At 40.3% G+C, this 23711-nt stretch overlaps 2 protein-coding genes across 3 annotated transcripts in view; one reads left to right on the top strand and one right to left on the bottom strand.

The window, feature by feature from the left end:
• The window catches only part of pik3ip1 (phosphoinositide-3-kinase interacting protein 1), a 33657-nt gene that overhangs the window by 7388 nt on the left and 2558 nt on the right, over positions 1-23711 (top strand). Inside the window, exons 4-6 of one of the 2 annotated variants that reach the window (XM_034170288.1) lie at positions 1773-1958; positions 2057-2135; positions 6505-6770. In XM_034170288.1, coding sequence (XP_034026179.1) covers positions 1773-1958; positions 2057-2135; positions 6505-6721 — 482 coding nt within the window. In that variant the 3' untranslated portion in view covers positions 6722-6770. Of the gene's footprint in view, positions 1-1772; positions 1959-2056; positions 2136-6504; positions 6771-23711 lie in introns of those variants that run through there. The other variant, XM_034170287.1, reaches the window with a different exon arrangement.
• Positions 8811-23711, bottom strand: part of limk2 (LIM domain kinase 2) — an 82774-nt gene continuing 67873 nt past the window's right edge. Inside the window, 4 exon segments of the mRNA XM_034170289.1 lie at positions 8811-9929; positions 11293-11371; positions 11374-11406; positions 11409-11448. Of these exon segments, the coding sequence (XP_034026180.1) occupies positions 9716-9929; positions 11293-11371; positions 11374-11406; positions 11409-11448 (366 nt within the window). The 3' untranslated portion in view covers positions 8811-9715.

Genomic DNA, 23711 nt, shown 5'->3' with positions numbered 1-23711 from the left:
AAATCCATAATTCACTTTACCAGAAATCAGAGTGCTTTACCAAAGAACATTATCAAACTAATGGATTAAAAAAAAATCTAGTGTGTGTGTGTGTGTGTGTGTATGTATGAGGTCTGTTAGAAAAGTGTCCGACCTTTTTATTTTTTTCAAAAACCTGATGGATTTGAATCACGTGTGCTTGCATGAGCCAACCTTGAACCTTTGTGAGCATGCATGAACTTTGTCACACCTGTCGATTATGTCAGTTGCTGGCAAGCAACATTTGTGTGAGGACGTGTGTTGTGCTCTCAGCGGATTTTCATTACAAGGAAAATAGCAGAACGACTGGAGCAGCGCTACTGCATCAAATTTTGCCAGAAACTGGGCGACAGCCAGATGGAAACCATTCGGAAAATTCAGACAGCTTTCGTGGCTTTTCAGTCATGTGACTATCCGAGAAATTGTGGAAGAGGTGGGCATCATTTTTCGGAGTCCAGCATGTCCTGTGAGACTTCAACACGAAGGTGCTTTTGCTCCGCCGTCAGCAGCTTTGGCACGAATTTCACTACCACTCTTTTCATGGCCAAATCTTCTGTCACAGTAGAATGTTCTGAAAAAGTGCTGATGTCCACCTCTTCCGCAATTTCTCGGATAGTCACACGACGGTCCCGCATCACCACAGCGTTCATTTTGGAAATGATCTGGTCATTTCTGCATGTTGATGGCCAAATGGAGCGTGGCTCGCTCTCCACCGTTGTGCGGACGTCTTTAAACCAGTTGTACCGCTCCTTAATCTGTGTGATGCCCATAGCATCGTCACCGAAAGCCGTCTGAGTCTTCCGGATGGTTTCCACCTGGCTGTCGCCCAGTTTCTGGCAAAATTTGATGCAGTCGAGTTGCTCCAGTTGTTCCATCATTTTCCTTGCAATGAAAATCCGCCGAGAGCACTACACCCATCCTCACACAAAGGCTGCTTGCCAGCAAATGACACAATCGACAGGCGTGAAAAAATTCATGCATGCGCACGAAGGTTCAAGGTTGACTCATGCAAGCACACGTGATTCAAATCCATCAGGTTTTTGCAAAAAAAAAAAAAAAAGGTTGGATACTTTTCTAACAGACCTCGTATATACAGTGAGGCAAATACGTATTTGATCCACTGTCAGTTTTGCAAGTTTTCCCACCTACAAAGAACGGAGAGGTCTGTAATTTTTATCGTAGGTACACTTCAACAGACTCTTGAAATAAAAATCAGAAAATCACATTGTATGATTTTTAAACAATTAATTTGAATTTTATTGCATGAAATAAGTATTTGATCACCTACCAACCAGCAAGAATTCTATCTCTCACAGACCTGTTAGTTTTTCTTTAAGAAGTCCTCCTATTCTGCACTCTTTACCTGTATTAATTGCACCTGTTTGAACTCGTTACCTGTATAAAAGACGCCTTTCCACACAATCAATCACAGTCCAACCTGTCCACCAAGACCAAAGAGCTGTTTAAGGACACCAGGGACAAAACTGTAGACCTGCACAAGGCTGGGATGGACTACAGGACAACAGGAAAGCAGTTCATCTTGCTCTAAAGCAGGCGAAAGTGTAAACAAACTGGACGTCACTTAGCTGGTGAAGACGACGACGATGATGTATTCACTCAGAATGTGACTGACGTGATGGGCAACTGCTGTGTTTTCAGTTTGAGAGGTCCTCATGTTGTGTTGTGTGCAACAGTGATGCTAACAAACCAATCACATGGCCTGTTTAACAGCTTTTGTTTCATCATGTCTTTAGAACAACCTCCAACTGTGGAAGTCGCTGCTGACTCACTTAGTCCCACAGTCATGGTTTCACTGGGGACCTTAGAGCCGGCGAAGTCTGGAGCTTCTGTGGAAAAAGCTGCCGTTGTACAGCCTGTTCTGGGAATCAGTCAGCGAGTGCACACACCACCCAAACGCAAAAAGGACCTCGGCATTGTCGGTACGTTTTCCTGAAGGGATATGTGGGAGGAACTAAGTCTTTGGCTGTAGAATATGATCTTTATAAGTTTTTAACTTTGTGTTTGCTTTCTTTTGCAGGTTACGTGATTGGCAGTTTCATGATAGCTGTTATAATCATCCTGGGAGTCGGTATCACAATCGGCTACTTCTATAAGAGGTCAGTAACAAACAAACTATGTGCTATCCAGAAGGGATAACTTTCAATTCATTAATAAGTTTAATAGAAGAGCATGATAAAAAAAAGGGTCATTGGTTTCACATTTTTGATTGAATATAGTTTTATCTCTAAACTTTCTGAAGAATGATGCTTTTGTTTTACACACATTTACGAAGCACCTTTGAGACATTGTTGTCAAAACAACCAGAATTAAACATGGACAAGAAAATAAGAGGAATCAAAAACCTCCAGTGTAAAATATTGCTTTTTTTTAATGTATGAACTTGCAGAATGTCGAGTAGAGCATATGTTATCGCACATATTCACTGACATTATGCCTGGCTCTCACATCTGATTAGTGCGGTCTTTATCTACTTCAGGAAGTCATCATTAACAATGAGCAGCAGCACGCTGAGTCAGATAGATTATTCTCTGTGCCATTATCGGCTCTTTATTCAGTCCCAGTGCCAGGCCAGCATCAGAGGGGAGCTTCTAACCTTTTAAACAGTTACTGCCTAGGCTACAAAACAAAGTTCCAACATCAAAGCTAACAACTTGATGCATCACAACAGAGGACATTAAATAAAACGCCAGTGACTGACATTTATTAGAGTTGTATGCATCATGTCACTGAAGAGCCGCAGAATGTCTTTCTTTTCATTTGTATGTCTGTGGGTGTTCTTTTGCTCAAGCCATTTTTACCCATGGCCATTAAAATTTGGGTTATTGTAAATTATTTCTGTGCTCAACATAAGTCCAGTCCTATTACTGCCAGTCTTCAAATTCACAGGGAATATTGTTGGGACACAGACCTTGGACAAGTTTGAAGATGGCTAACCTTGACCTATTTTAAGAGATTAAAAGGTCACATTTTGTTTCCTATTTTTATACTATGAATCATGCAAATCTGCTTTTTCTGGGGGGTGACAGCCAGTCAGACTAGAGAGGCAATGTGACGTCACCGGCTGGTCTCTCTCTGGCTGCTAATTCAATGTGGCGCAATCCGCTCTGAAATCCGCTGCGTTTCTGTGTAAATATAACACCTTTCTCATATATTATGTAAAAGCTAGTGATAAATAAACACTTTTAAAACTGTAAATACTGGTTTTGTAATCCGATAACATCTCTGGAGTGATTTACAAGACATCTCATGTGCATCACGCACGTTCAGTCATTTCCGCTCTTTTCAAAAGCTCATGCATGCGCACATGCACCCTCGTGCAGATGCTGTTAAAAGGTACATGCTCATATGGCCGAGGCTGTTTAAGCATTGCATCATACTTTTGAACCAGTAATTTTTTTATGTAAGTACATTTGCCATATGGCTTCGTTACAGCCTCACTCTTGGTAAAAACTGAAGGAGACACTCTGTGCGGTGAAGCTGCAGCTTTGCTGCATGCATAAAGAAAACAGAGAAATCCTTTTTTTTTTTTTTTTAAACTATGTGCAACAGATCAGTTTTTAATGTCAAAATCTAAAAAAAACAAACTAAATCAGTGGTGTCCAAAGACATTCCAGAAAGGGACAAAAGGGTGCAGGTTTTATTTGCAGCCACTGATTCCAGCAGGAGATTTCACTGATTAACTATTAATATTATCATTATTTTTATTATTATTATTAATATTGTTGTTTTATTTTATTGTCACTTCTATTTTGTCATTTGATTTTTAAATGGACCATTGTGTCATGCATGTATTATATATAAATATATTATGTACTTGCATTGAAATTACTAAATGCACACTTTTAATATATAGATAATCGGCATGTGATTGAGGTACGTTCAAACATTTTCAAGCTGTATAACAATTAATTTAGTTTTGCTGAATTTCATTACATTAAATTATTTTCACAGTTACACATTTTTAAAGACAGTTCAGGTTATATGATCAGTTGATTTCACTGTCCATTTTTGTTTATTTGTTTGTTTCTTCTTCCCTTTTTGAGACAACCAGTCACAGCTCTTAGAACTGTGTCATACCTAGCAACAGGGTCAACCCCACCTCCTCACAAAGATAGAAGTTTCTGTCCCCTCTTTGCTCAGAGTTGCTCTCAGACATCTCTTGGATCTCTCTCAGGCTAAGATTCCTTGCCAAGAATTTTTAGGCTAAGTTGGGAGCTCTTTGAGAGGGCTTTGAGTTGCTTTGTGGATACAGGTCCTGACCTTTGTTGCTGGAGTGATCATCTTTCAAACCCGCATCAGTCTGAAGCCACACTTACACAGGCAGTTTGAGAAGGTGGTATGGGGATGACAACAGCCCTTGTAGGTTCTAGAATTCAGAATTGGTGAATGACAGCCACACAGGTGCAAGTATGGCTGAGCTTTTAAAGAATGTATTGGAAGTAAATTAATTCTGGATCATTACATGGATCATTTTTCCTCATGTGATGGTTATTCCTTTGATCTCCAACATTCTGCTTTGAACCTTGTCGAGAAGGTAATGTTGTCTTCACCATTTCTCTCTTAATTTGATCCAAGGAATTGGGATTAAGGGCTCTGTCCCACTGGTGTTTAGGAGGATTTGCGGATGGAATGCGCACAAAAGTGGCCCACATCCGCCAAACAACCGCAGTAACTGTGTAACATTCCTGTATGAGTTGGCTGCCATCCGAACACGTCCGTGATCATCCGCAGAGGCACGCATGTCCGCAGCCAGGATTTTGAGCGGCTCAAAAATCCTGCTGCGGATGAGATCCGCATCACTGCCTGAACACATACTGAAGACATACGCAGGACATACACAACCAACTTGCTGCATATCCCCTGTCATCCGCTGATATCCGCAACCGACGGGTTGGCGCGGCGGACCGGGACAGCGTGCAAAACAGATATGACGCGTGCACAGCACGGCCACATCACGGTCGCAAATGGTATGTCGCGCATGCAGACAGAGTGGGCACGGATGGAGCGAGTGCATCACAGCCGCTGTGCCCCTCTTGTGGGCGCCTCCGCGGTCGCCTTCGCTTCTGTTCCCTGTTATATCCGCTTTCTTCCTCATGTATGCGCTGATCCACCCCGGGACATTTGTCATTTCTGCCCACCTTTGTTGCGGACTCTCAGCTTTTGTCTCCTCATTTCATACGCAAATCCTCCTAAATGCCAGTGGGACAGGGCCCTAAGCAGTAGATACTGTCCTTTGATTGCTGCACCAATCAGCAATTCTGATTACACGATCTAAGGCTGGGTTCACACGGCAGGATAATTAGGCCGATATCGGACCCGATCTTCCCCTTCCGATAATCTTAAGGACGCCCCCACAATTGTGATGACGCTAAAGGAGCGCTCCGATTGCAAATCGGGGATATTCAACATGTGGGATTTTTGGGCCCGATATCGCAGGGTGTTGTGTTCTCCAACCACAAACGAGTACGCAGCCTGCTGAATGTGACGTTCAGCCAATTAGAAAGCGAGGTGACGGAGCAGAAAATAAAATCAAAACAGCTGTTCTGACTTACCAGAAAGTGGTCGCGCTGTCTCCACTCTAAAGAGCACCTTTTCTTTTTCTTTTTGTATCGTTTTTTCCCTCTGTTTTAATAGTCCACAAAGTACCTCCGTTTGTTTACTCTGAAGTCACGTTTAATCTCTCGAGATTTTGCGAGATTTCCTGTCTGAACTGTAAATGTTCGTGTGTGAAATCTGTTCGTGTGTGGTGGTGTTGTTCTTACCGTGTGGCTGCACACCACACACTGTACGACCAAACCTGTTAGATCCATGATTTTTTTTATCTTCACGTGTGTGGTCTCTCAGGTTTTGGAAACCTAAAAAGACTGATCAAAAATAGGACAAGATCAAAACAAAGTCCCAGGATCAAAGTTTGCAAGATGTAAAGATTGAGCTCTTGATGTGGGTCTGCACACAAATTTAATCAGCTGTTCCTTGATTCAAGATGTACTCAACTCCCAAATTTCAGTGAAATCTGTTTGTCATTTTGAGGTATGATTTCTGAATTAATAAGCAATCTTGAATACAGATTCTCAGGAATAAAGATGAAGTATCAGGGATCAAAGGCAGGATGCACCCTTTCATCAAGGGCAAGGGAGCCAGGATTATAGATCAAAGGCAAGATCTGTATCAAAGTTCAAATAAGATCAAAGGCAAGATCCGGATCAGTGTTGAGACAGAATCAGGCCTTGATAAAAGCTGCACCTCTCCACCAAAATGTCATTCAAATTTGTCCTTTTGACATTCTGCTGGCTAATAAAAACTAAACCCTCTTGGCAGAGGGAATATGACTTGAAACTGGTTTGTAGGTTGCGGAACAGACCTAACAATAACCTCAGCACTGTAATGGAATTATGATGTATGATTTATTTTGAGGGCTTCAGATGAGTAAGTGCGCATGTGAATAATGCAGCCATTTATATTTAGGGGCCGAGACTTAAAAAGCAGCATGAGCAGATGGTGTATGAGCGGGGAGATGCAGAGAATCACCCTGCCGATGTCTGCTTTCTCCAACCCCACCTGCGAGCTGGTCGACGAGAACACCATCGTAATCACAGCTGAGGAAGAAGCATCCCCTGTGCAGGAGGGAGCAGAGGGTGCGGACCCCCTCATGGGCCAACAGGCCGGAACTCCAGGAGCATGAGAAGTCGTGCAGCTGCTTCAAGACAAGGATTATCTGTAATTGGACCAAAGCATTCCAGTCTTCTTTCCAGCTCCTTGAATAGCCTTTGTTTTAAAAGGTGTAAGCTGAGCAGTGTTCTTTACGTCCCCTTTGCTTACACATCTATGGTTTTACATGTCACACACAGCAGATATGGGTGAGGTGTTCATTACAACTGGAAACCATTGGTTGAAGGTTGATACAATGGTTTTTAACATCCTTATTTGATAAGCTGAACATGTGGATGTACTATGTCATAGCAGTACGAGAATTTATAAACGCAACAAAAGTAGTTCTTGGTCGGCAGATGTGTTTGGTAAGAAGGGAAAAAAGTCAGAACCTTTTGGCTGTTTTGTTTTTGGTTTGATTCACAGAAGGTGTGGGTTATATACAGAATAGTTCCACTTGTACTCAGAGGCTGGGCCGAGTAAAACAGACGAGATGCACACATCATAATCAAGACTACTGTGACCACAAAATAGTCTCCTCTGCCACAGGATGAAGGAAGATGAAGTAAATCAGGCCCACTAAAGAGGAGGGAACGCCTCCGAAACTGCCGTAGTATGATTCTTCAGAATGCAGCCAATTCAATTTTTCATTTAATCGTCAACAGGCCAATGCAATCATCGAGTGCGTTGGTGGGCGCTTTTCTTCCACAGGTTAAGGAGTGACAGGAACACAGAGTGCTCTCAGGAAGCAGAGATGGTTAGTCCTCAGGACAAAAAGAAGCACTGCCACAACACGGGTCAGAAAGCAGGCACAGGCCTGAGGTCTGCTTTTGCACAACTGCGTTTTGAAACACTGACACACTTGGGTGCCTCGATTACATCCACACATTTGAGCTACATACTTATAACTCCTTAAATGAAAACCGGATTAGAAACAGTCCAAAGTTTAATCTGTACAAACATGAACGCATGCAGTTACCTGCTGTATTTGCTTGTGGTGTCAAAGATATGTCTGATATAGATGTCTTTGAAAAATTGTAGCTGAATGCAACATTGTTTCTTGTTCCATGTAATCTTACTGTCGTTATTTTGAGACTGTGCTTATTTTTTTCTTTGTATAAGCTGTGTCCATCACTTGTTTGAATATTTGTATGATTAGCAGATTGTTGCTGCTAAGACTGAAATAAAACACTTTTTGTAGAAGCATTTTTATAGATGTTAAATTTATTTTTCTCATCTTGATAAATCTGTTGTAGACTGCTGCCCTCTGTTGGCATTTGTCAAGTACATTGTCAGAGCTGTTGGAAAACCTTTTCTGTTGGTACCTGTGACAATGACTATTTGTTCTTAGCTTTTTATTTTGAAGAGATCATCGGTGCATTTGGTCACAAATACTACATGAGTTTCAGGCAATTTAAGGTGTTGTCATTAACACCACAGTCAAAAATAGAAGAAAGTGCACATGTTAGTCACTTTTAGTTCACCAGAAAAATGTTCAAAAGTGCACATTAAAAAAGTAAAAAAAAAATGTAACTACCAGTTAAGTTAATGAAAATACCTTTAATGAAACAAAAATGCTTAACTTTTGAGGGTGAAATAGATCTAATTCTAACTGGCAACTGAAAAGTAGGTTAATTAGCAATAGGGTGTGTGTATATAAAAAAATTGATTGATTGTATGTATTTAAAATCCACCTTAGTTCTGATGGGATGAACTTTGGCACCAAAACCATGAATTAATAATTTCCCCACTAAAATGAAGCCTAACCTATCATGTCAATTTTATTTCCACAGACACACATATAGATGTTTCCTCATTTACTTGAAAAGTATTTACTGCTTTCTACAACGCATTTGTCTGCCCCAATATGTTATGTAATGAATACTGATTTCTGTCAGCAGCTCCAAATATTCCCGTCTTTATTTAGCTCTTGCCTCACAAACAGAAGGTCCTTGGTTCAAAAACCCTGTCAAACCCATAAAGACAGAAATATAGTTCTGTCTCGAGTCAAACGTCATTCTTGTACATGTAGAGTTGTGTCAGGACTTTGGGTGTAAAACTTGAACCAAATCAGCATGCAGATCCATGCAGGAGGAGTTAAAACACATCATGCAACACTGAAGAAAGCAAAACTGTGCCGTCAGATTTATTTAAGAAAAACTACAATTATATAAATAAGAGTGGTTACAACTGACAGTCAGTACCTTACATAATACTAACAAAAACCCTAATGCTTTGATTATTAAAGTAATGTCAAAATCTACAACTCTTAATTTCCCTGACAGCAAATCATTGAGGAGATATGTACACATACACAGGTGTTTCCTAACTATTCCAGTTCTGTACAAGGCAATGTTATGGTAAAGTCTTACATACTTACGACAATGCATGGAAAAAGGTGGCTCAAAGTCCCAGAATGGCATAGGAACCCCCCCCCCCCCCCAAAAAAGCATGATCATTACCTGACTGCTACTTTAACCAACTGTTAGCAAAATGTCAGTGGTAACTTGTGTTTATGCAACACTTCATTCAAAATCATACCAAAAATGACCACCCTTAACAACAAAAAAGACTGGTGCTCAAATTAAATATCACATTCTGCCATATCTTGGTGTGATGAAACAGTTTCTTTAGGTTTCTGTGCATTCCTTACATAGCAAACAACAACTTAGGAGCTCCCCCATTAAAAAAAAAACCCACACACAAAAAGGAAAAGGACTTTCACATGTCACTCATCACATATTAAGATGCTCCTCTTTGTCAGAAGTAAGACCACAGAAAGGTACAGATCAACTTTAAAGGGCTGTAAACTTTGTCAAAACCCTGCACATCTTGTATTTTATTTTTCTTCCCAGAGCCAACACTGACATGATGTGCCCTCCTCCACCCTTAGTGTTCACTTTACAGTTAATGGGTTCCACACAAGGACTCTGGTCCAGCTGTCTAACATGTCTGGGTCATGTTTTAAGGATTGGTTTAGTGCAGCAGGGGTGAAAATGTTGCGTTAAGGACCAAACAGCCAGGAGCGCTAAGTGCCATTATCTGTCACACTGGAACTGTCCAAACAGGGGGCTGCCAGGGTCGGCGGCTTGTCTGCGCTCTGGGTTGTGGAGACATCTTTGGGCCAGTGATGTTTATACAGATTGTGATGAAATTCATCCAGTTCAGTTGGCAGGGGGATCCCCAGCTCCTGGTTGAAGGACAGAGCATCAAACCAGTCCTCCAGCTTCTCAAAAGGTGGCCTGAGGACAAGAAACACACAGATGACTGGAGATTAAACAAGAATGACAAAGCTGACAGAAAACACGAGCAAGCAGTCTGGCAGAGGAGGTGTGCCCCTGCAGACTCAAACTGACACAGCACCTTAAGCTAAGCCCCTTTCATAATGGCGCAAACGTAGAGCTGCGTGTTGTGGCATACCATCTACACTGAGTTGAGCAGTTCTACACCCACTTTTAGCAGCTCTATGCTGAGTTTTTGATCCCTACGCAGCAGTATGTTGAGGGCTACTTGCGTAGGATGGAAGAATTTAAACATGTTAAATTTTTTTGGCATAGAGCACTGAACACAAAAAAATAGTTTTAAGCAGGTCTGTGCAGCACAACGCTCCTGCACACATCCAAAAACTGAGTGCTGCCTCCAGAGTGAATCAGCTGGAGGGCAACGATCACACAGCCCACAGCGCCTTTGTGTGCTCAGAACAGGTAATCAAACCTCAACTCATAAATCCAGAAACAGAAACAGCAGGTTGGTTGCTCTCTCTTTCTTTCTCCATCTCTGTCTCTCTCTTTGTCTCTGTCTCTTTCTCAGGTCTGATCAAACCTGAATAAGCGCTGTGACTGTTGCTGCATGTCGGTGCGATCATCAGACGACTTGATTGATCAGGTTTGATCAACTCAGTGGACCTGATCAGAGCAACTGGAGCTTTAAAAGTTTAAAGAGTCACAGCGTTTCATTCATGGCAGCCTTTACCATAGCCAGACTCAGCAACATCTGTACACAATGAAAATGATCCACCAAGACAAATAATAAATAAATACAATAATGCTAAATTACTCTGTTTCTGACATGCACCACACCGTGCAGCAGAGAACTGAGCGCACTTCCATAGAGGCAGAAAGTAGCAGCTATGGCTACATACGTGGCAGTATGCAACAGTAAAATCATCATGATACAGTCCACTGTTTTCCAAGCACAGTGATGTGTTCTGCACAGCCGACAGGATGAACTGAAAAAGAGTTGAATTGGTTTGAAATAGCGGCAAGGGCTACACGCGACTGTGCGCACACATTAAAAAGCAAACACGCAGCTGCAAGCAGATCTACGAATGCAACAACACGGAAAAAGGCTGAGTACCCATGGCATTTCGGGGGTACTTAAACGAACACAATGCTGTAATACGCAGCTCTGTGTTTGCGCCAATGTGAAAGGGGCTTAAGACGCAGTTTTCCTCACTGGTCTGACTTTACTATAAAAGAATGGTAAGATGCCGCCTCACTCTTTTGGTTAAAATACACACATATGACCTTGGTTCGTAATATCAACTAGCATCCAACAATGAAAAAATATCAGATTTTACATGTTACACTACCACTAGGTGCTCACCGGTTGTCTGGAATGAGGTCACAACAGGCCACAGCCAGTGGAAAAAATGCTGGTGGACAGTCTTGTGGGAGGAACTTTCTATGAATTTGGCCACATTTAAACCAAAGTCCAGGGACGGGGAGGGCACTCGGGATCTGCATAGACTTTTCCGATGATCTGAATCACACCAAAAAGTATGAATAGGTACATAACAGTCAGTGCACAAATACAGACTATAAGTAGAAAGTGTTACTCAAATAAAAATGCATGTGTGATTGTCATGCTAATTTGTGTATCAACTGGAGCCAAGGGAATTTTTGAAATTATACTGAAAAACAGCATGAGATTGACAGGAGGCAGCAAGATCAGCAATATCAAAAGTGTTGCAAAGGTCAGTTCATCAGTCGATTAATCTCACAGCCTTAATTTATAATAATGTACTTCTCGATAAGTGACAAAATGGCACTGATACACACTAAGGGCCTGGTCACATGGCACACAGCCATAGCTGAACAAAGAATAAAAAGTCAAAACGTCAAATTGTCTGCGAAAGGTGGACGAATGATCCTGCACCTTCCCCATCACCAAAACTCTGCAAATCAAGAGCGCAAAAAGGACCTCGACACTTTAAACAAAATCAAAATGAAACATTCACGATGATGTGACCAACAGCGGGTGTGAGACCGAGCACAGTCAGCCCTGTCCTCATGTCTGCAGCACTTGCAGTTGTGGGATTTGGTTGCCTTGACAACATGTGAGAGATGTTTGTCTTCACAACAACTTGTGTGCACATGCAGGCCAGCCACAAACAGCTGGAATGTGTTTGAATAGTTAAAGTAGTTGATAAAACGTTCTCACTGCTATTGTTTCTGTGTGACAACGTTGCTTTCGTCCCACACATGGATGAGACATCAGTGATACAAGGATTACGTTCAGCTCGTAGGAGCTTTAGTTACTGATCCGTTCAGACATCGTCAACCCCTCGTGCCAAAACGTTGGATTTTGGAGGTTGGACAGTCAAATGGAACACTGACATTACGGCTACGCGAACGATGAGGACCGCAAGACAGAATTGAGGTTGTTGTCAGGATTCGTTCACATTTTAAACAGTTAGAAAAGTCTGACAAAACGCCAGCTGCAGGAACGAAGCTGGACAACGGTTAAACGATGCATCCGAATGTCAACAAAAGTCCAGATTTCTTGTTTTGTTTGGGCTTTGTTGTCCTTCGTTAGTGCCGTGTGACTGGGGCTTAAAACTGAGTTTGCTTTGCAGGGTAGCTACACTCATGAGACAGAGTGACGAGCTGGAACATGTGTACGGAGCTCAGAGTCAACCCACTGTTCAAACAAATGAGTACATTTAGACATTTACCTCAGTAAAATGAAATTTGTTTGTACTACTCGGGAAAGTGCTGGCCCTGTGTAATGTGGGACAATAACTCCCCCACCTCTATCCAGCTTGCTGATTGTATATGTTAAGTGATAGCGTGGGAGCAGTAAAACAGATCACCAACATAAGTGAGCAGTGGAAAAAAGAAGCATGTCTGAACTGAATGGAGGTTGCTGCACCCAAATTACATTCCACTGCTGCAATCAGTGACAGTCTGCTTGCATTCTGCATTTTGTGTGCACATTAACATTACTAGCTGATCACAATGTTCCTGTGCTGCAACATGTTTATGAACGCTGTTATTAAATTCTTTCGACTTCTTCTTCCCTCCGAGTCTCCACAGCAGATTCCAATATGCATCTGCAATATCTGCACATACAACCCCAATTCCAATGAAGTTGGGACGTTGTGTAAAATGTAAATAAAAACAGAATCCAATGATTTGCAAATCCTCTTCAACCTATATTAAATTGAATACACCACAAAGACAAGATATTTAATGTTGGAACATTCCACAGGTGAACAGGTATAATTGGAAACTTTATTGTTTTGTGCAAATATTGCTCATTTTGAAATGGATACCTGCAACACATTTCAAAAAAGCTGGGAGCCAGTGGTATGCTTTACCACTGTGTCACATCACCTTTCCTTCTAACAACACCCAATAAGCATTGGGAACTGAGGACACTAATGTTGTAGGTGGAATTCTTTCCCATTCTTGCTTGATGTACGACTTCAATTGCTCACAGTCCAGAGTCTCTGTTGTCGTATTTTGCTCTTCATAATGTGCCACACATTTTCAATGGGTGACAGGTATGGACTGCAGGCAGGCCAGTCTAGTACCACGCACTCTTTACTATGAAGCCATGCTGTTGTAACACGTGCAGAATGTGGCTTGGCATTGCCTTGCTGAAATGCAATGGAATGGACATACAATGGGTAAAAGAAAAGAAATTTCTAGGAGTCATGATTGATGAAGATCTTACATGGAAGTCACACATAAATTACACAAAAGGAAAAATATCAAAAGCCATTGCTGTTTTGCATAAAGTAAAATTTTTGTTAAATAGTTATGGTTTATTAACATTGTACAATTCATTGATTGTCCCATATTTAACTTATTGTGTAGAAATCTGGGGATCAACATGTAAAACATATACACAACCATTATTTATTCTGCAGAAAAGAGCTTTAAAAATGATTAGCAATAGTCATTTTAGAGATCCATCTAATCCATTATTCATTAAGTATAGGGTACTTAAATTTCATGATTTAGTTGATTTGAAAATATTACAAACAATGCAACAAGCTAATAAAAATACCTTACCAATAAACATTCAAAATATGTTTGAAAAAAGAGTAAGTAGTTATAATTTGAAAGGAATAGAAGTCTTTAAAAAACCAAGATTCAGAACCAAAGTAAAGGAACAGAGTATTGCAGTGAATGGTGTAAAATTATGGAACAACCTCAACAAAGAAATCAAAGAATCAAGGTCGCTTAAAGTATTTAAAAAATGTATTAAACTATTAAACTAGATTAAGTAAGTATGAATTCTAAAATGTAATGTGTTAATAATGTCTAAAATGTTTTAAGTCTAAAATGTAACCTGTTAAAAATGTAATCTTTTAAATAATGGCTAAAATTATGAAATACGTCAGTGGGTTGTGACAAAGTCTAAAATGTAATCTGTTAATAATGTATAAAATGTTTTAAGTCTAAAATGTAACCCGTTAAAAATGTAATCTTTTAAATAATGGCTAAAACTATGAAATAAGTCAGTGGGTTGTGACAAAGTCTAAAATGTAATCTGTTAAATAATGATGCTTAAAATTGAAAGATTGTATTGTAAAAAGGGGCAGAAAATATAAGACTTGTTCTTCTCTCTGGTCCTTTTCATTCAATGTCTTGTAATATATTCATTTCTGCTTTTCTGTTTTTCTTTTAAATGAATGAAATAAATATTGGAAAAAAAAAAAAAAATAGGCAGGGACGTCCCTGAAAAAGACATTTCTTGGATGGCAGCATGTGTTGCTCCAAAACTTGGATGTACCTTTCAGCACTGATGGTGCCATCACAGATGTGTAAGTTGCCCATGCCATGGGCACTAACACACCCCCATACCATCACAGATGTTGGCTTTTGAACTTTGCGCTGGTAACAATCTAGATGGTTTTCTTCCGCTTTTGTCCAGAGGATACGACATCCATGATTTCCAAAAAACAATTTGAAAAGTGGACTCATCAGACCACAGCACACTTTTCCACTTTGCGCCTGTCCATTTCAAATGAGCTCAGACCCAGAGAAGGCAGCAGCGTTTCTAGATGTTGTTGATGTATGGCTGTCGCTTTGCATGGTAGAGTTTTAACTTGCACTTGTAGATGTAGCGATGAACTGTGTTAACTGACAACAGTTTTCTGAAGTGTTCCTGAGACCATGTGGTAAGATCCTTTACACAATGATGTCAGGTTTTAATGCAGTGCCACCTGAGGGATCAAAGGTCACGGGCATTCAATGTTAGTTTTCGGCCTTGCCACTTATGTGTACAACCCCAATTCCAATGAAGTTGGGACGTTGTGTAAAATGTAAATAAAAACAGAATACAATGATTTGCAAATCCTCTTCAACCTATATTCAATTGAATACACCACAAAGACAAGATATTTAATGTTCAAACCGAAACTTTGTTTTTGTGCAAATATTTGCTCATTTTGAAATGTATGCCTGCAACACATTTCAAAAAGTTGGAACGGGGCAACAAACTGGGAAAGTTGACGAATGCTCAAAGAACACCTAATTGGAAACAGGTGAGTGTCATGATTGGGTTTAAAAGGAACATCCCCAAAAAGCTCAGCCATTCACAAGCAAAGATGGGGCGAGGATCACCACTTTTTGAACAACTGCGTGAAAAAAATCGTCCAACAGTTTAAGAACAATGTTTCTCAACGTTCAGTTGCAAGGAATTTAGGGAATCTATCATCTACAGTCCATAATATAATCAGAAGGACTATCAGAAGGTCTGGGTGGCTTTGCTTGAGCTGCTGCCCCTGTGACCCAACCTAGGATAAGCGGAAGAAAATGGATGGATGGATGTATTCTGTTTTAATTCACATTTTACACACGTTCCAACTTCATTAGAATTGGGGTTGTAGAAAGTTCTCCAGATTCTCTAAATCTTCTGATTATATTATGGCCTCTAGATGATGGAATCCCTAAATTCCTTGTAATTGAACATTGAGAAACATTGTTCTTAAACTGTTGGACTATTTTTTAACACAGCTGTTCATAAAGTGGTGATCCTCACCCCATCTTTGCTTGTGAACGGCTAAGCCTTTTGGGGATGCTCCTTTTATACCCAATCATGACACTCACCTGTTCCAATTAACCTGTTCACCTGCAGTCTGCCTCTCAGTAGGGGTCTGGTTAGGTTTAAAACTCCAGCTTTTGTTGGCTTCTGTTTTGTTTTCTCTACAAGAGTCAGACAGAAGTCAGACTTCCAGAGCAAGAATTTTAGCTGAGGAAGCTTCTGCGATTTTAAGCGAAACGTCCTCGCGTCAAGCAACCCAGTCCAGTCGAAGATTCAATCTTCTCTACAACCTGTTCACCTGTGGAATGTTCCAACATTAAATAGCTTGTCTTTGTGGTGTATTCAATTGAATATAGGTTGAAGAGGATTTGCAAATCATTATATTCTGTTTTTATTTACATTTTACACAATGTCCCAACCTTATTGGGGTTGTGAGAATGAGCAGATAAATGCTGAAAAGCAGAGAGAATACAGTGCATCTGGAAAGTATTCACAGGGCTTCACTTCTTCTGCATTTTGTTGTGTTACAGCCTGATTCCAAAATAAATAAGTAAGTTTTATTTATATAGCACTTTTCTCAGACTAAGGTCACAAAGTGGTTCACATAATATAAATAATAAAAAAAAAACAATGTATACAAATATAAAAAGTCAAGTAAATGAAACTAAAATGCCAGCTTAAAAAATGTGTCTTTAGTTGCTGTCTAAAAGCATCCACAGAATCCAGAGAGCGAAGGGAAAATGGAGTAAATATTTTTTTTCCCCTCAAAATCTACTCACAATACCGCATAATGAGAATGCAATTTTTTTCTTCTTCTTATTATTATTGCAATTAAAAATGCAGTCAGTTAATGCAGAAAGATGAATACAGCAATGTACAGAGACATCCTGTATGAAAACCTGCTCCAGAGTGCTCTTGACCTCAGAATGGGCTGACAATTCATCTTTCAGTCAACTTCAGGACAACTCTGTGAATGTCCTTGAGTGGTTCGGTCCAGACCTGAATCCGACTGAACATCTCTGGAGAGATCTGAAAATGGCTGTGCACAGACACTCCCCATCCAGAGGAATGGGCAAAACTGCCCAAAGATATGTGCACCAATTTTGTGGCATGATATTCAAGAAGACTTGAGGTTGTAATTGCTGACAAAGGTGCATCAACAAAGTTTTAAACAAAGGCTGTGAAGACATATGTACAGTGCCTCTGGCAAGTAAAGTCATTTTTCCCCTCAAAATTCTAATCACAACCCATAATGGTAACATGAAAAAAGCTTCTTTTTTTTTTTTTTTTTTTACAAATTTATTAAAAATAAAATAAAACCTAAGAAATCACATAAATCTGAAGAGCGCTCTGGAGCAGGTTTTCATCCAGGATGTCTCTGTACATTGCTGCATTCATCTTTCCCTCAATCCTGACTAGTCTCCCAGTTCCTGCTGCTGAAAAATATCCCCAAAGCATGATGCTGCCACCACCATGCTTCACTGTAGGGATGGTGCCTGGTTTCCTCCAAACATGGTGTCTGGCATTCACACCAAAGAGTTCATTCTTTGCCTCATCAGACTAGAGAACTTTGTTACTCATGGTCTAAGAGTCCAGGCACCTTTTGGCAAACTCCAGGCGGGCTGCCATGTGCCTTTTCCAAAGGAGTGTCTTCCGTCTGGTCACTCTACCATACAGGCCTGATTGGTGGATTGCTGCAGAGATGGCTGTAATCCTGGAAGGTTCTCCTCTCTCCTCAGAGGTTTGCTTGAGCTCTGACAGAGTGACAACTGGGTTCTTGATCACCTCCCTGACTAAGGACCTTCTCCCCCATCGCTCCGTTTAGATGGGCGGCCAGCTGTAGGAAGAGTCCTGGTAGATCAGAACTCCTTCCATTTACGGATGATGGAGGCCTCTGTGCTCAATGGGCCTTCAAAGCAGCAGAAATACTTCTGTACACTTCCCCAGATTTGTGCATTGTCCTGTCTCAGAGGTCTACAGACAATTTCTTTGACTTCATGCTTGGTTTGTGCTCTGACATGCACTGTCAACTGTGGGACCTTATATGTAGACAGGTGTGTGCCTTTTCAAATCATGTCCAGTCAACTGAATTTACCTCAGGTGGACTCAAATTAACCTACAGAAACATCTCAAGTATAATCAGTGGAAGCAGGATGCACCTTAGCTCAATTTTGAGCTTCATGGCAAATACTGTGAATACTTACGTACATGCGATTTGTTAGTTTTTCTATTTTAATAAATTAGCAAAAATCTTAAAAAAAAGCTTTTATATATTATTATATTTTATTATATTATATTATATTAATTAATGCTAGAATAGAATTTAAAATTCTTCTTCTTACTTATAAGGTTTTGAATAATCAGGTCCCATCTTATCTTAGGGACCTCATAGTACCATATTACCCCATTAGAGCGCTTCGCTCTCAGACTGCGGGCTTACTTGTAGTTCCTAGGGTTTGTAAGAGTAGAATGGGAGGCAGAGCCTTCAGCTTTCAGGCTCCTCTCCTGTGGAACCAGCTCCCAATTCAGATCAGGGAGACAGATACCCTCTCTACTTTTAAGATTAGGCTTAAAACTTTCCTTTTCGCTAAGGCTTATAGTTAGGGCTGGATCGGGTGACCCTGGACCATCCCTTGGTTATGTTGCTTTAGACGTAGACTGTGTTTCATAATTATTGTATGGCCTTGCCTTGCAATGTGGAGCGCCTTGGGGCAACTGTTTGTTTGATTTGGCGCTATACAAGAAAAAGTTGATTGATTGATATTGTCATTATGGGGTACTGTGTGTAGAACTTTTAGGGAAAAAAATTAAATTTCATCTGTTTTGGAATAAGGCTGTAACATAAGAAAATGTGAAAAAACTGAAGCGCCGTGAATACTTTCTGGATGCACCGTACATTTGATACTTTTATTTTGTATTTTTAATAAATTTGAAGAAAAAAACCCAACTTTTTTCATGTTATCATTATGGGGTGTTATGAGTAGAATTTGGAGGGAAAAATGGATTTACTCCATTTAGGAATAAGGCTGTAACATAACAAATGTGGAAAAAGGTGAAGTGCTATGAATACTTTCCAGATGCACTGTACACACTTAAAAGATTTTGCCTTTGTAAAGTTAGCGCGACTTTGCGTCTTCAAAATGACACTGTTAATGAGACCTAGTTTTAAATGGCTGAAGTGTTTTTTTCTTTGTATCATTTTTAAAATACTTGATTTATTCAACAGAGAACTAGGAGAAGCAAGACTGACAGCTTGAAACAATACAGCAAATTTTCCGTTTCTGTGCACAACAGTGTGATTTTCGTCTTGGCCGAGGTATTCCCTATGTTTACTTCTATTTATTGGAGCTTTTATGACACCCTCCAACCCAAAAAAAACCCCAAAGTGACATTCACAAGCTGTCAAAATCAAGGTTGAAACAGTTTCCTTACCTCACAAAGCACAATTCCAAAGGAGAAAATGTCCACCTTCTCATCATAGCGTTTACCTGAAACATCAACAGGAGGTCACTGACCCACTGAAATGATAATGTGCAACTAACATAGGTATATTCCTGTGACTGCCCACTCACCATTTAGCATCTCTGGAGCCATCCAGTAAGGGTTTCCCACTACAGTGTATCGTTTCTTGCGGTCGATTCTTCTGAAGACTCTCTTTTTACAGGAAGGTTTTTCAGGTGGAGTTTTAACTTTCTCTTCCACCACAAGTCTGGACAGTCCAAAGTCAGCAACAACTACTGTGTTGTCCTGCGTTATTGAAACATGACACTTAATGCTTCAACAAATTGAATTCATGTAAATTATATCAAAGAATTTAAAAACTATTTTCTAAATATTACTTTTCTGTACACCATCACAAACTGATATGTAGATTTTCAGCCTTAATTCAAGGGATTTGACAAAAATATAAAATAACCGTTCAGGAATTACATCCACTTTTATACACCATCCATTTTTAGAGACCCTATGTAACTGGACATAGCAAATATAAAATTGCTAATACAAATAATCACTTTCTAGCCAGTTCTCTATAGACAAGTCAGGTGATGGACACATTAACACTCAATATTTAACTTGCCCCTTTGTTTGAACAGACATGGATGGCTTACCCAAACTTTTGTAATGGGAACAAATGTTATCCAAATTCAGTTACATAACAGTTGCACATGTCAGCTTATCTTAACTAGGCAATAATTTTACCTACCAGTTTAACCAAGCAGTTGTGAGAGTTGAGGTCTCTGTGTATGATGCTCATTGAATGTAGGTAAGCCTGAAATAAAGAAGCAAAAGTAATCCAGGTGGGGGGGAGGCCTCATGTGTGCTCCAGCCTGTTCTGGGAATCAGTCAGCGAGTGCACCACCACCCAAAGCAAAAGGACCTCGGCATTGTCGGTACGTTTTCCTGAAGGGATATTTGGGAAACTAAGTCTTTGGCTGTAGAATATGATCTTATAAGTTTTAACTTTGTGTTTGCTTTCTTTTGCAGGTTACTGATTGCAGTTTCATGATAGCTGTTATAATCATCCTGGGAGTCGGTATCACAATCGGCTACTTCTATAAGAGGTCAGTAACAAACAAACTATGTGCTATCCAGAAGGGATAACTTTCAATTCATTAATAAGTTTAATAGAAGAGCATGATAAAAAAAAGGGTCATTGGTTTCACATTTTTGATTGAATATAGTTTTATCTCTAAACTTTCTGAAGAATGATGCTTTTGTTTTACACACATTTACGAAGCACCTTTGAGACATTGTTGTCAAACAACCAGAATTAAACATGGACAAGAAAATAAGAGGAATCAAAAACCTCCAGTGTAAAATATTGCTTTTTTTTAATGTATGAACTTGCAGAATGTCGAGTAGAGCATATGTTATCGCACATATTCACTGACATTATGCCTGGCTCTCACATCTGATTAGTGCGGTCTTTATCTACTTCAGGAAGTCATCATTAACAATGAGCAGCAGCACGCTGAGTCAGATAGATTATTCTCTGTGCCATTATCGGCTCTTTATTCAGTCCCAGTGCCAGGCCAGCATCAGAGGGGAGCTTCTAACCTTTTAAACAGTTACTGCCTAGGCTACAAACAAAGTTCCAACATCAAAGCTAACAACTTGATGCATCACAACAGAGGACATTAAAAAACGCCAGTGACTGACATTTATTAGAGTTGTATGCATCATGTCACTGAAGAGCCGCAGAATGTCTTTCTTTTCATTTGTATGTCTGTGGGTGTTCTTTTGCTCAAGCCATTTTTACCCATGGCCATTAAAATTTGGGTTATTGTAAATTATTTCTGTGCTCAACATAAGTCCAGTCCTATTACTGCCAGTCTTCAAATTCACAGGGAATATTGTTGGGACACAGACCTTGGACAAGTTTGAAGATGGCTAACCTTGACCTATTTTAAGAGATTAAAAGGTCACATTTTGTTTCCTATTTTTATACTATGAATCATGCAAATCTGCTTTTTCTGGGGGGTGACAGCCAGTCAGACTAGAGAGGCAATGTGACGTCACCGGCTGGTCTCTCTCTGGCTGCTAATTCAATGTGGCGCAATCCGCTCTGAAATCCGCTGCGTTTCTGTGTAAATAACACCTTTCTCATATATTATGTAAAAGCTAGTGATAATAAACACTTTTAAAACTGTAAATACTGGTTTTGTAATCCGATAACATCTCTGGAGTGATTTACAAGACATCTCATGTGCATCACGCACGTTCAGTCATTTCCGCTCTTTTCAAAAGCTCATGCATGCGCACATGCACCCTCGTGCAGATGCTGTTAAAAGGTACATGCTCATATGGCCGAGGCTGTTTAAGCATTGCATCATACTTTTGAACCAGTAATTTTTTTATGTAAGTACATTTGCCATATGGCTTCGTTACAGCCTCACTCTTGGTAAAAACTGAAGGAGACACTCTGTGCGGTGAAGCTGCAGCTTTGCTGCATGCATAAAGAAACAGAGAAATCCTTTTTTTTTTTTTTAAACTATGTGCAACAGATCAGTTTTTAATGTCAAAATCTAAAAAAAACAAACTAAATCAGTGGTGTCCAAAGACATTCCAGAAAGGGACAAAAGGGTGCAGGTTTTATTTGCAGCCACTGATTCCAGCAGGAGATTTCACTGATTAACTATTAATATTATCATTATTTTTATTATTATTATTAATATTGTTGTTTTATTTTATTGTCACTTCTATTTTGTCATTTGATTTTTAAATGGACCATTGTGTCATGCATGTATTATATATAAATATTATGTACTTGCATTGAAATTACTAAATGCACACTTTTAATATATAGATAATCGGCATGTGATTGAGGTACGTTCAAACATTTTCAAGCTGTATAACAATTAATTTAGTTTTGCTGAATTTCATTACATTAAATTATTTTCACAGTTACACATTTTTTAAAGACAGTTCAGGTTATATGATCAGTTGATTTCACTGTCCATTTTTGTTTATTTGTTTGTTTCTTCTTCCCTTTTTGAGACAACCAGTCACAGCTCTTAGAACTGTGTCATACCTAGCAACAGGGTCAACCCCACCTCCTCACAAAGATAGAAGTTTCTGTCCCCTCTTTGCTCAGAGTTGCTCTCAGACATCTCTTGGATCTCTCTCAGGCTAAGATTCCTTGCCAAGAATTTTTAGGCTAAGTTGGGAGCTCTTTGAGAGGGCTTTGAGTTGCTTTGTGGATACAGGTCCTGACCTTTTGTTGCTGGAGTGATCATCTTTCAAACCCGCATCAGTCTGAAGCCACACTTACACAGGCAGTTTGAGAAGGTGGTATGGGGATGACAACAGCCCTTGTAGGTTCTAGAATTCAGAATTGGTGAATGACAGCCACACAGGTGCAAGTATGGCTGAGCTTTTAAAGAATGTATTGGAAGTAAATTAATTCTGGATCATCATGGATCATTTTTCCTCATGTGATGGTTATTCCTTTGATCTCCAACATTCTGCTTTGAACCTTGTCAGAAGGTAATGTTGTCTTCACCATTTCTCTCTTAATTTGATCCAAGGAATTGGGATTAAGGGCTCTGTCCCACTGGTGTTTAGGAGGATTTGCGGATGGAATGCGCACAAAAGTGGCCCACATCCGCCAAACAACCGCAGTAACTGTGTAACATTCCTGTATGAGTTGGCTGCCATCCGAACACGTCCGTGATCATCCGCAGAGGCACGCATGTCCGCAGCCAGGATTTTTGAGCGGCTCAAAAATCCTGCTGCGGATGAGATCCGCATCACTGCCTGAACACATACTGAAGACATACGCAGGACATACACAACCAACTTGCTGCATATCCCCTGTCATCCGCTGATATCCGCAACCGACGGGTTGGCGCGGCGGACCGGGACAGCGTGCAAAACAGATATGACGCGTGCACAGCACGGCCACATCACGGTCGCAAATGGTATGTCGCGCATGCAGACAGAGTGGGCACGGATGGAGCGAGTGCATCACAGCCGCTGTGCCCCTCTTGTGGGCGCCTCCGCGGTCGCCTTCGCTTCTGTTCCCTGTTATATCCGCTTTTCTTCCTCATGTATGCGCTGATCCACCCCGGGACATTTGTCATTTCTGCCCACCTTTGTTGCGGACTCTCAGCTTTTGTCTCCTCATTTCATACGCAAATCCTCCTAAATGCCAGTGGGACAGGGCCCTAAGCAGTAGATACTGTCCTTTGATTGCTGCACCAATCAGCAATTCTGATTACACGATCTAAGGCTGGGTTCACACG

Source organism: Thalassophryne amazonica, chromosome 5 (genome assembly GCF_902500255.1).
Source record: "Thalassophryne amazonica chromosome 5, fThaAma1.1, whole genome shotgun sequence".
NCBI classification, from domain to species: domain Eukaryota; kingdom Metazoa; phylum Chordata; class Actinopteri; order Batrachoidiformes; family Batrachoididae; genus Thalassophryne; species Thalassophryne amazonica.
The sequence above is the reverse complement of the archived record's forward strand: the minus strand, read 5'-3'. Positions and strand labels throughout refer to the sequence as shown.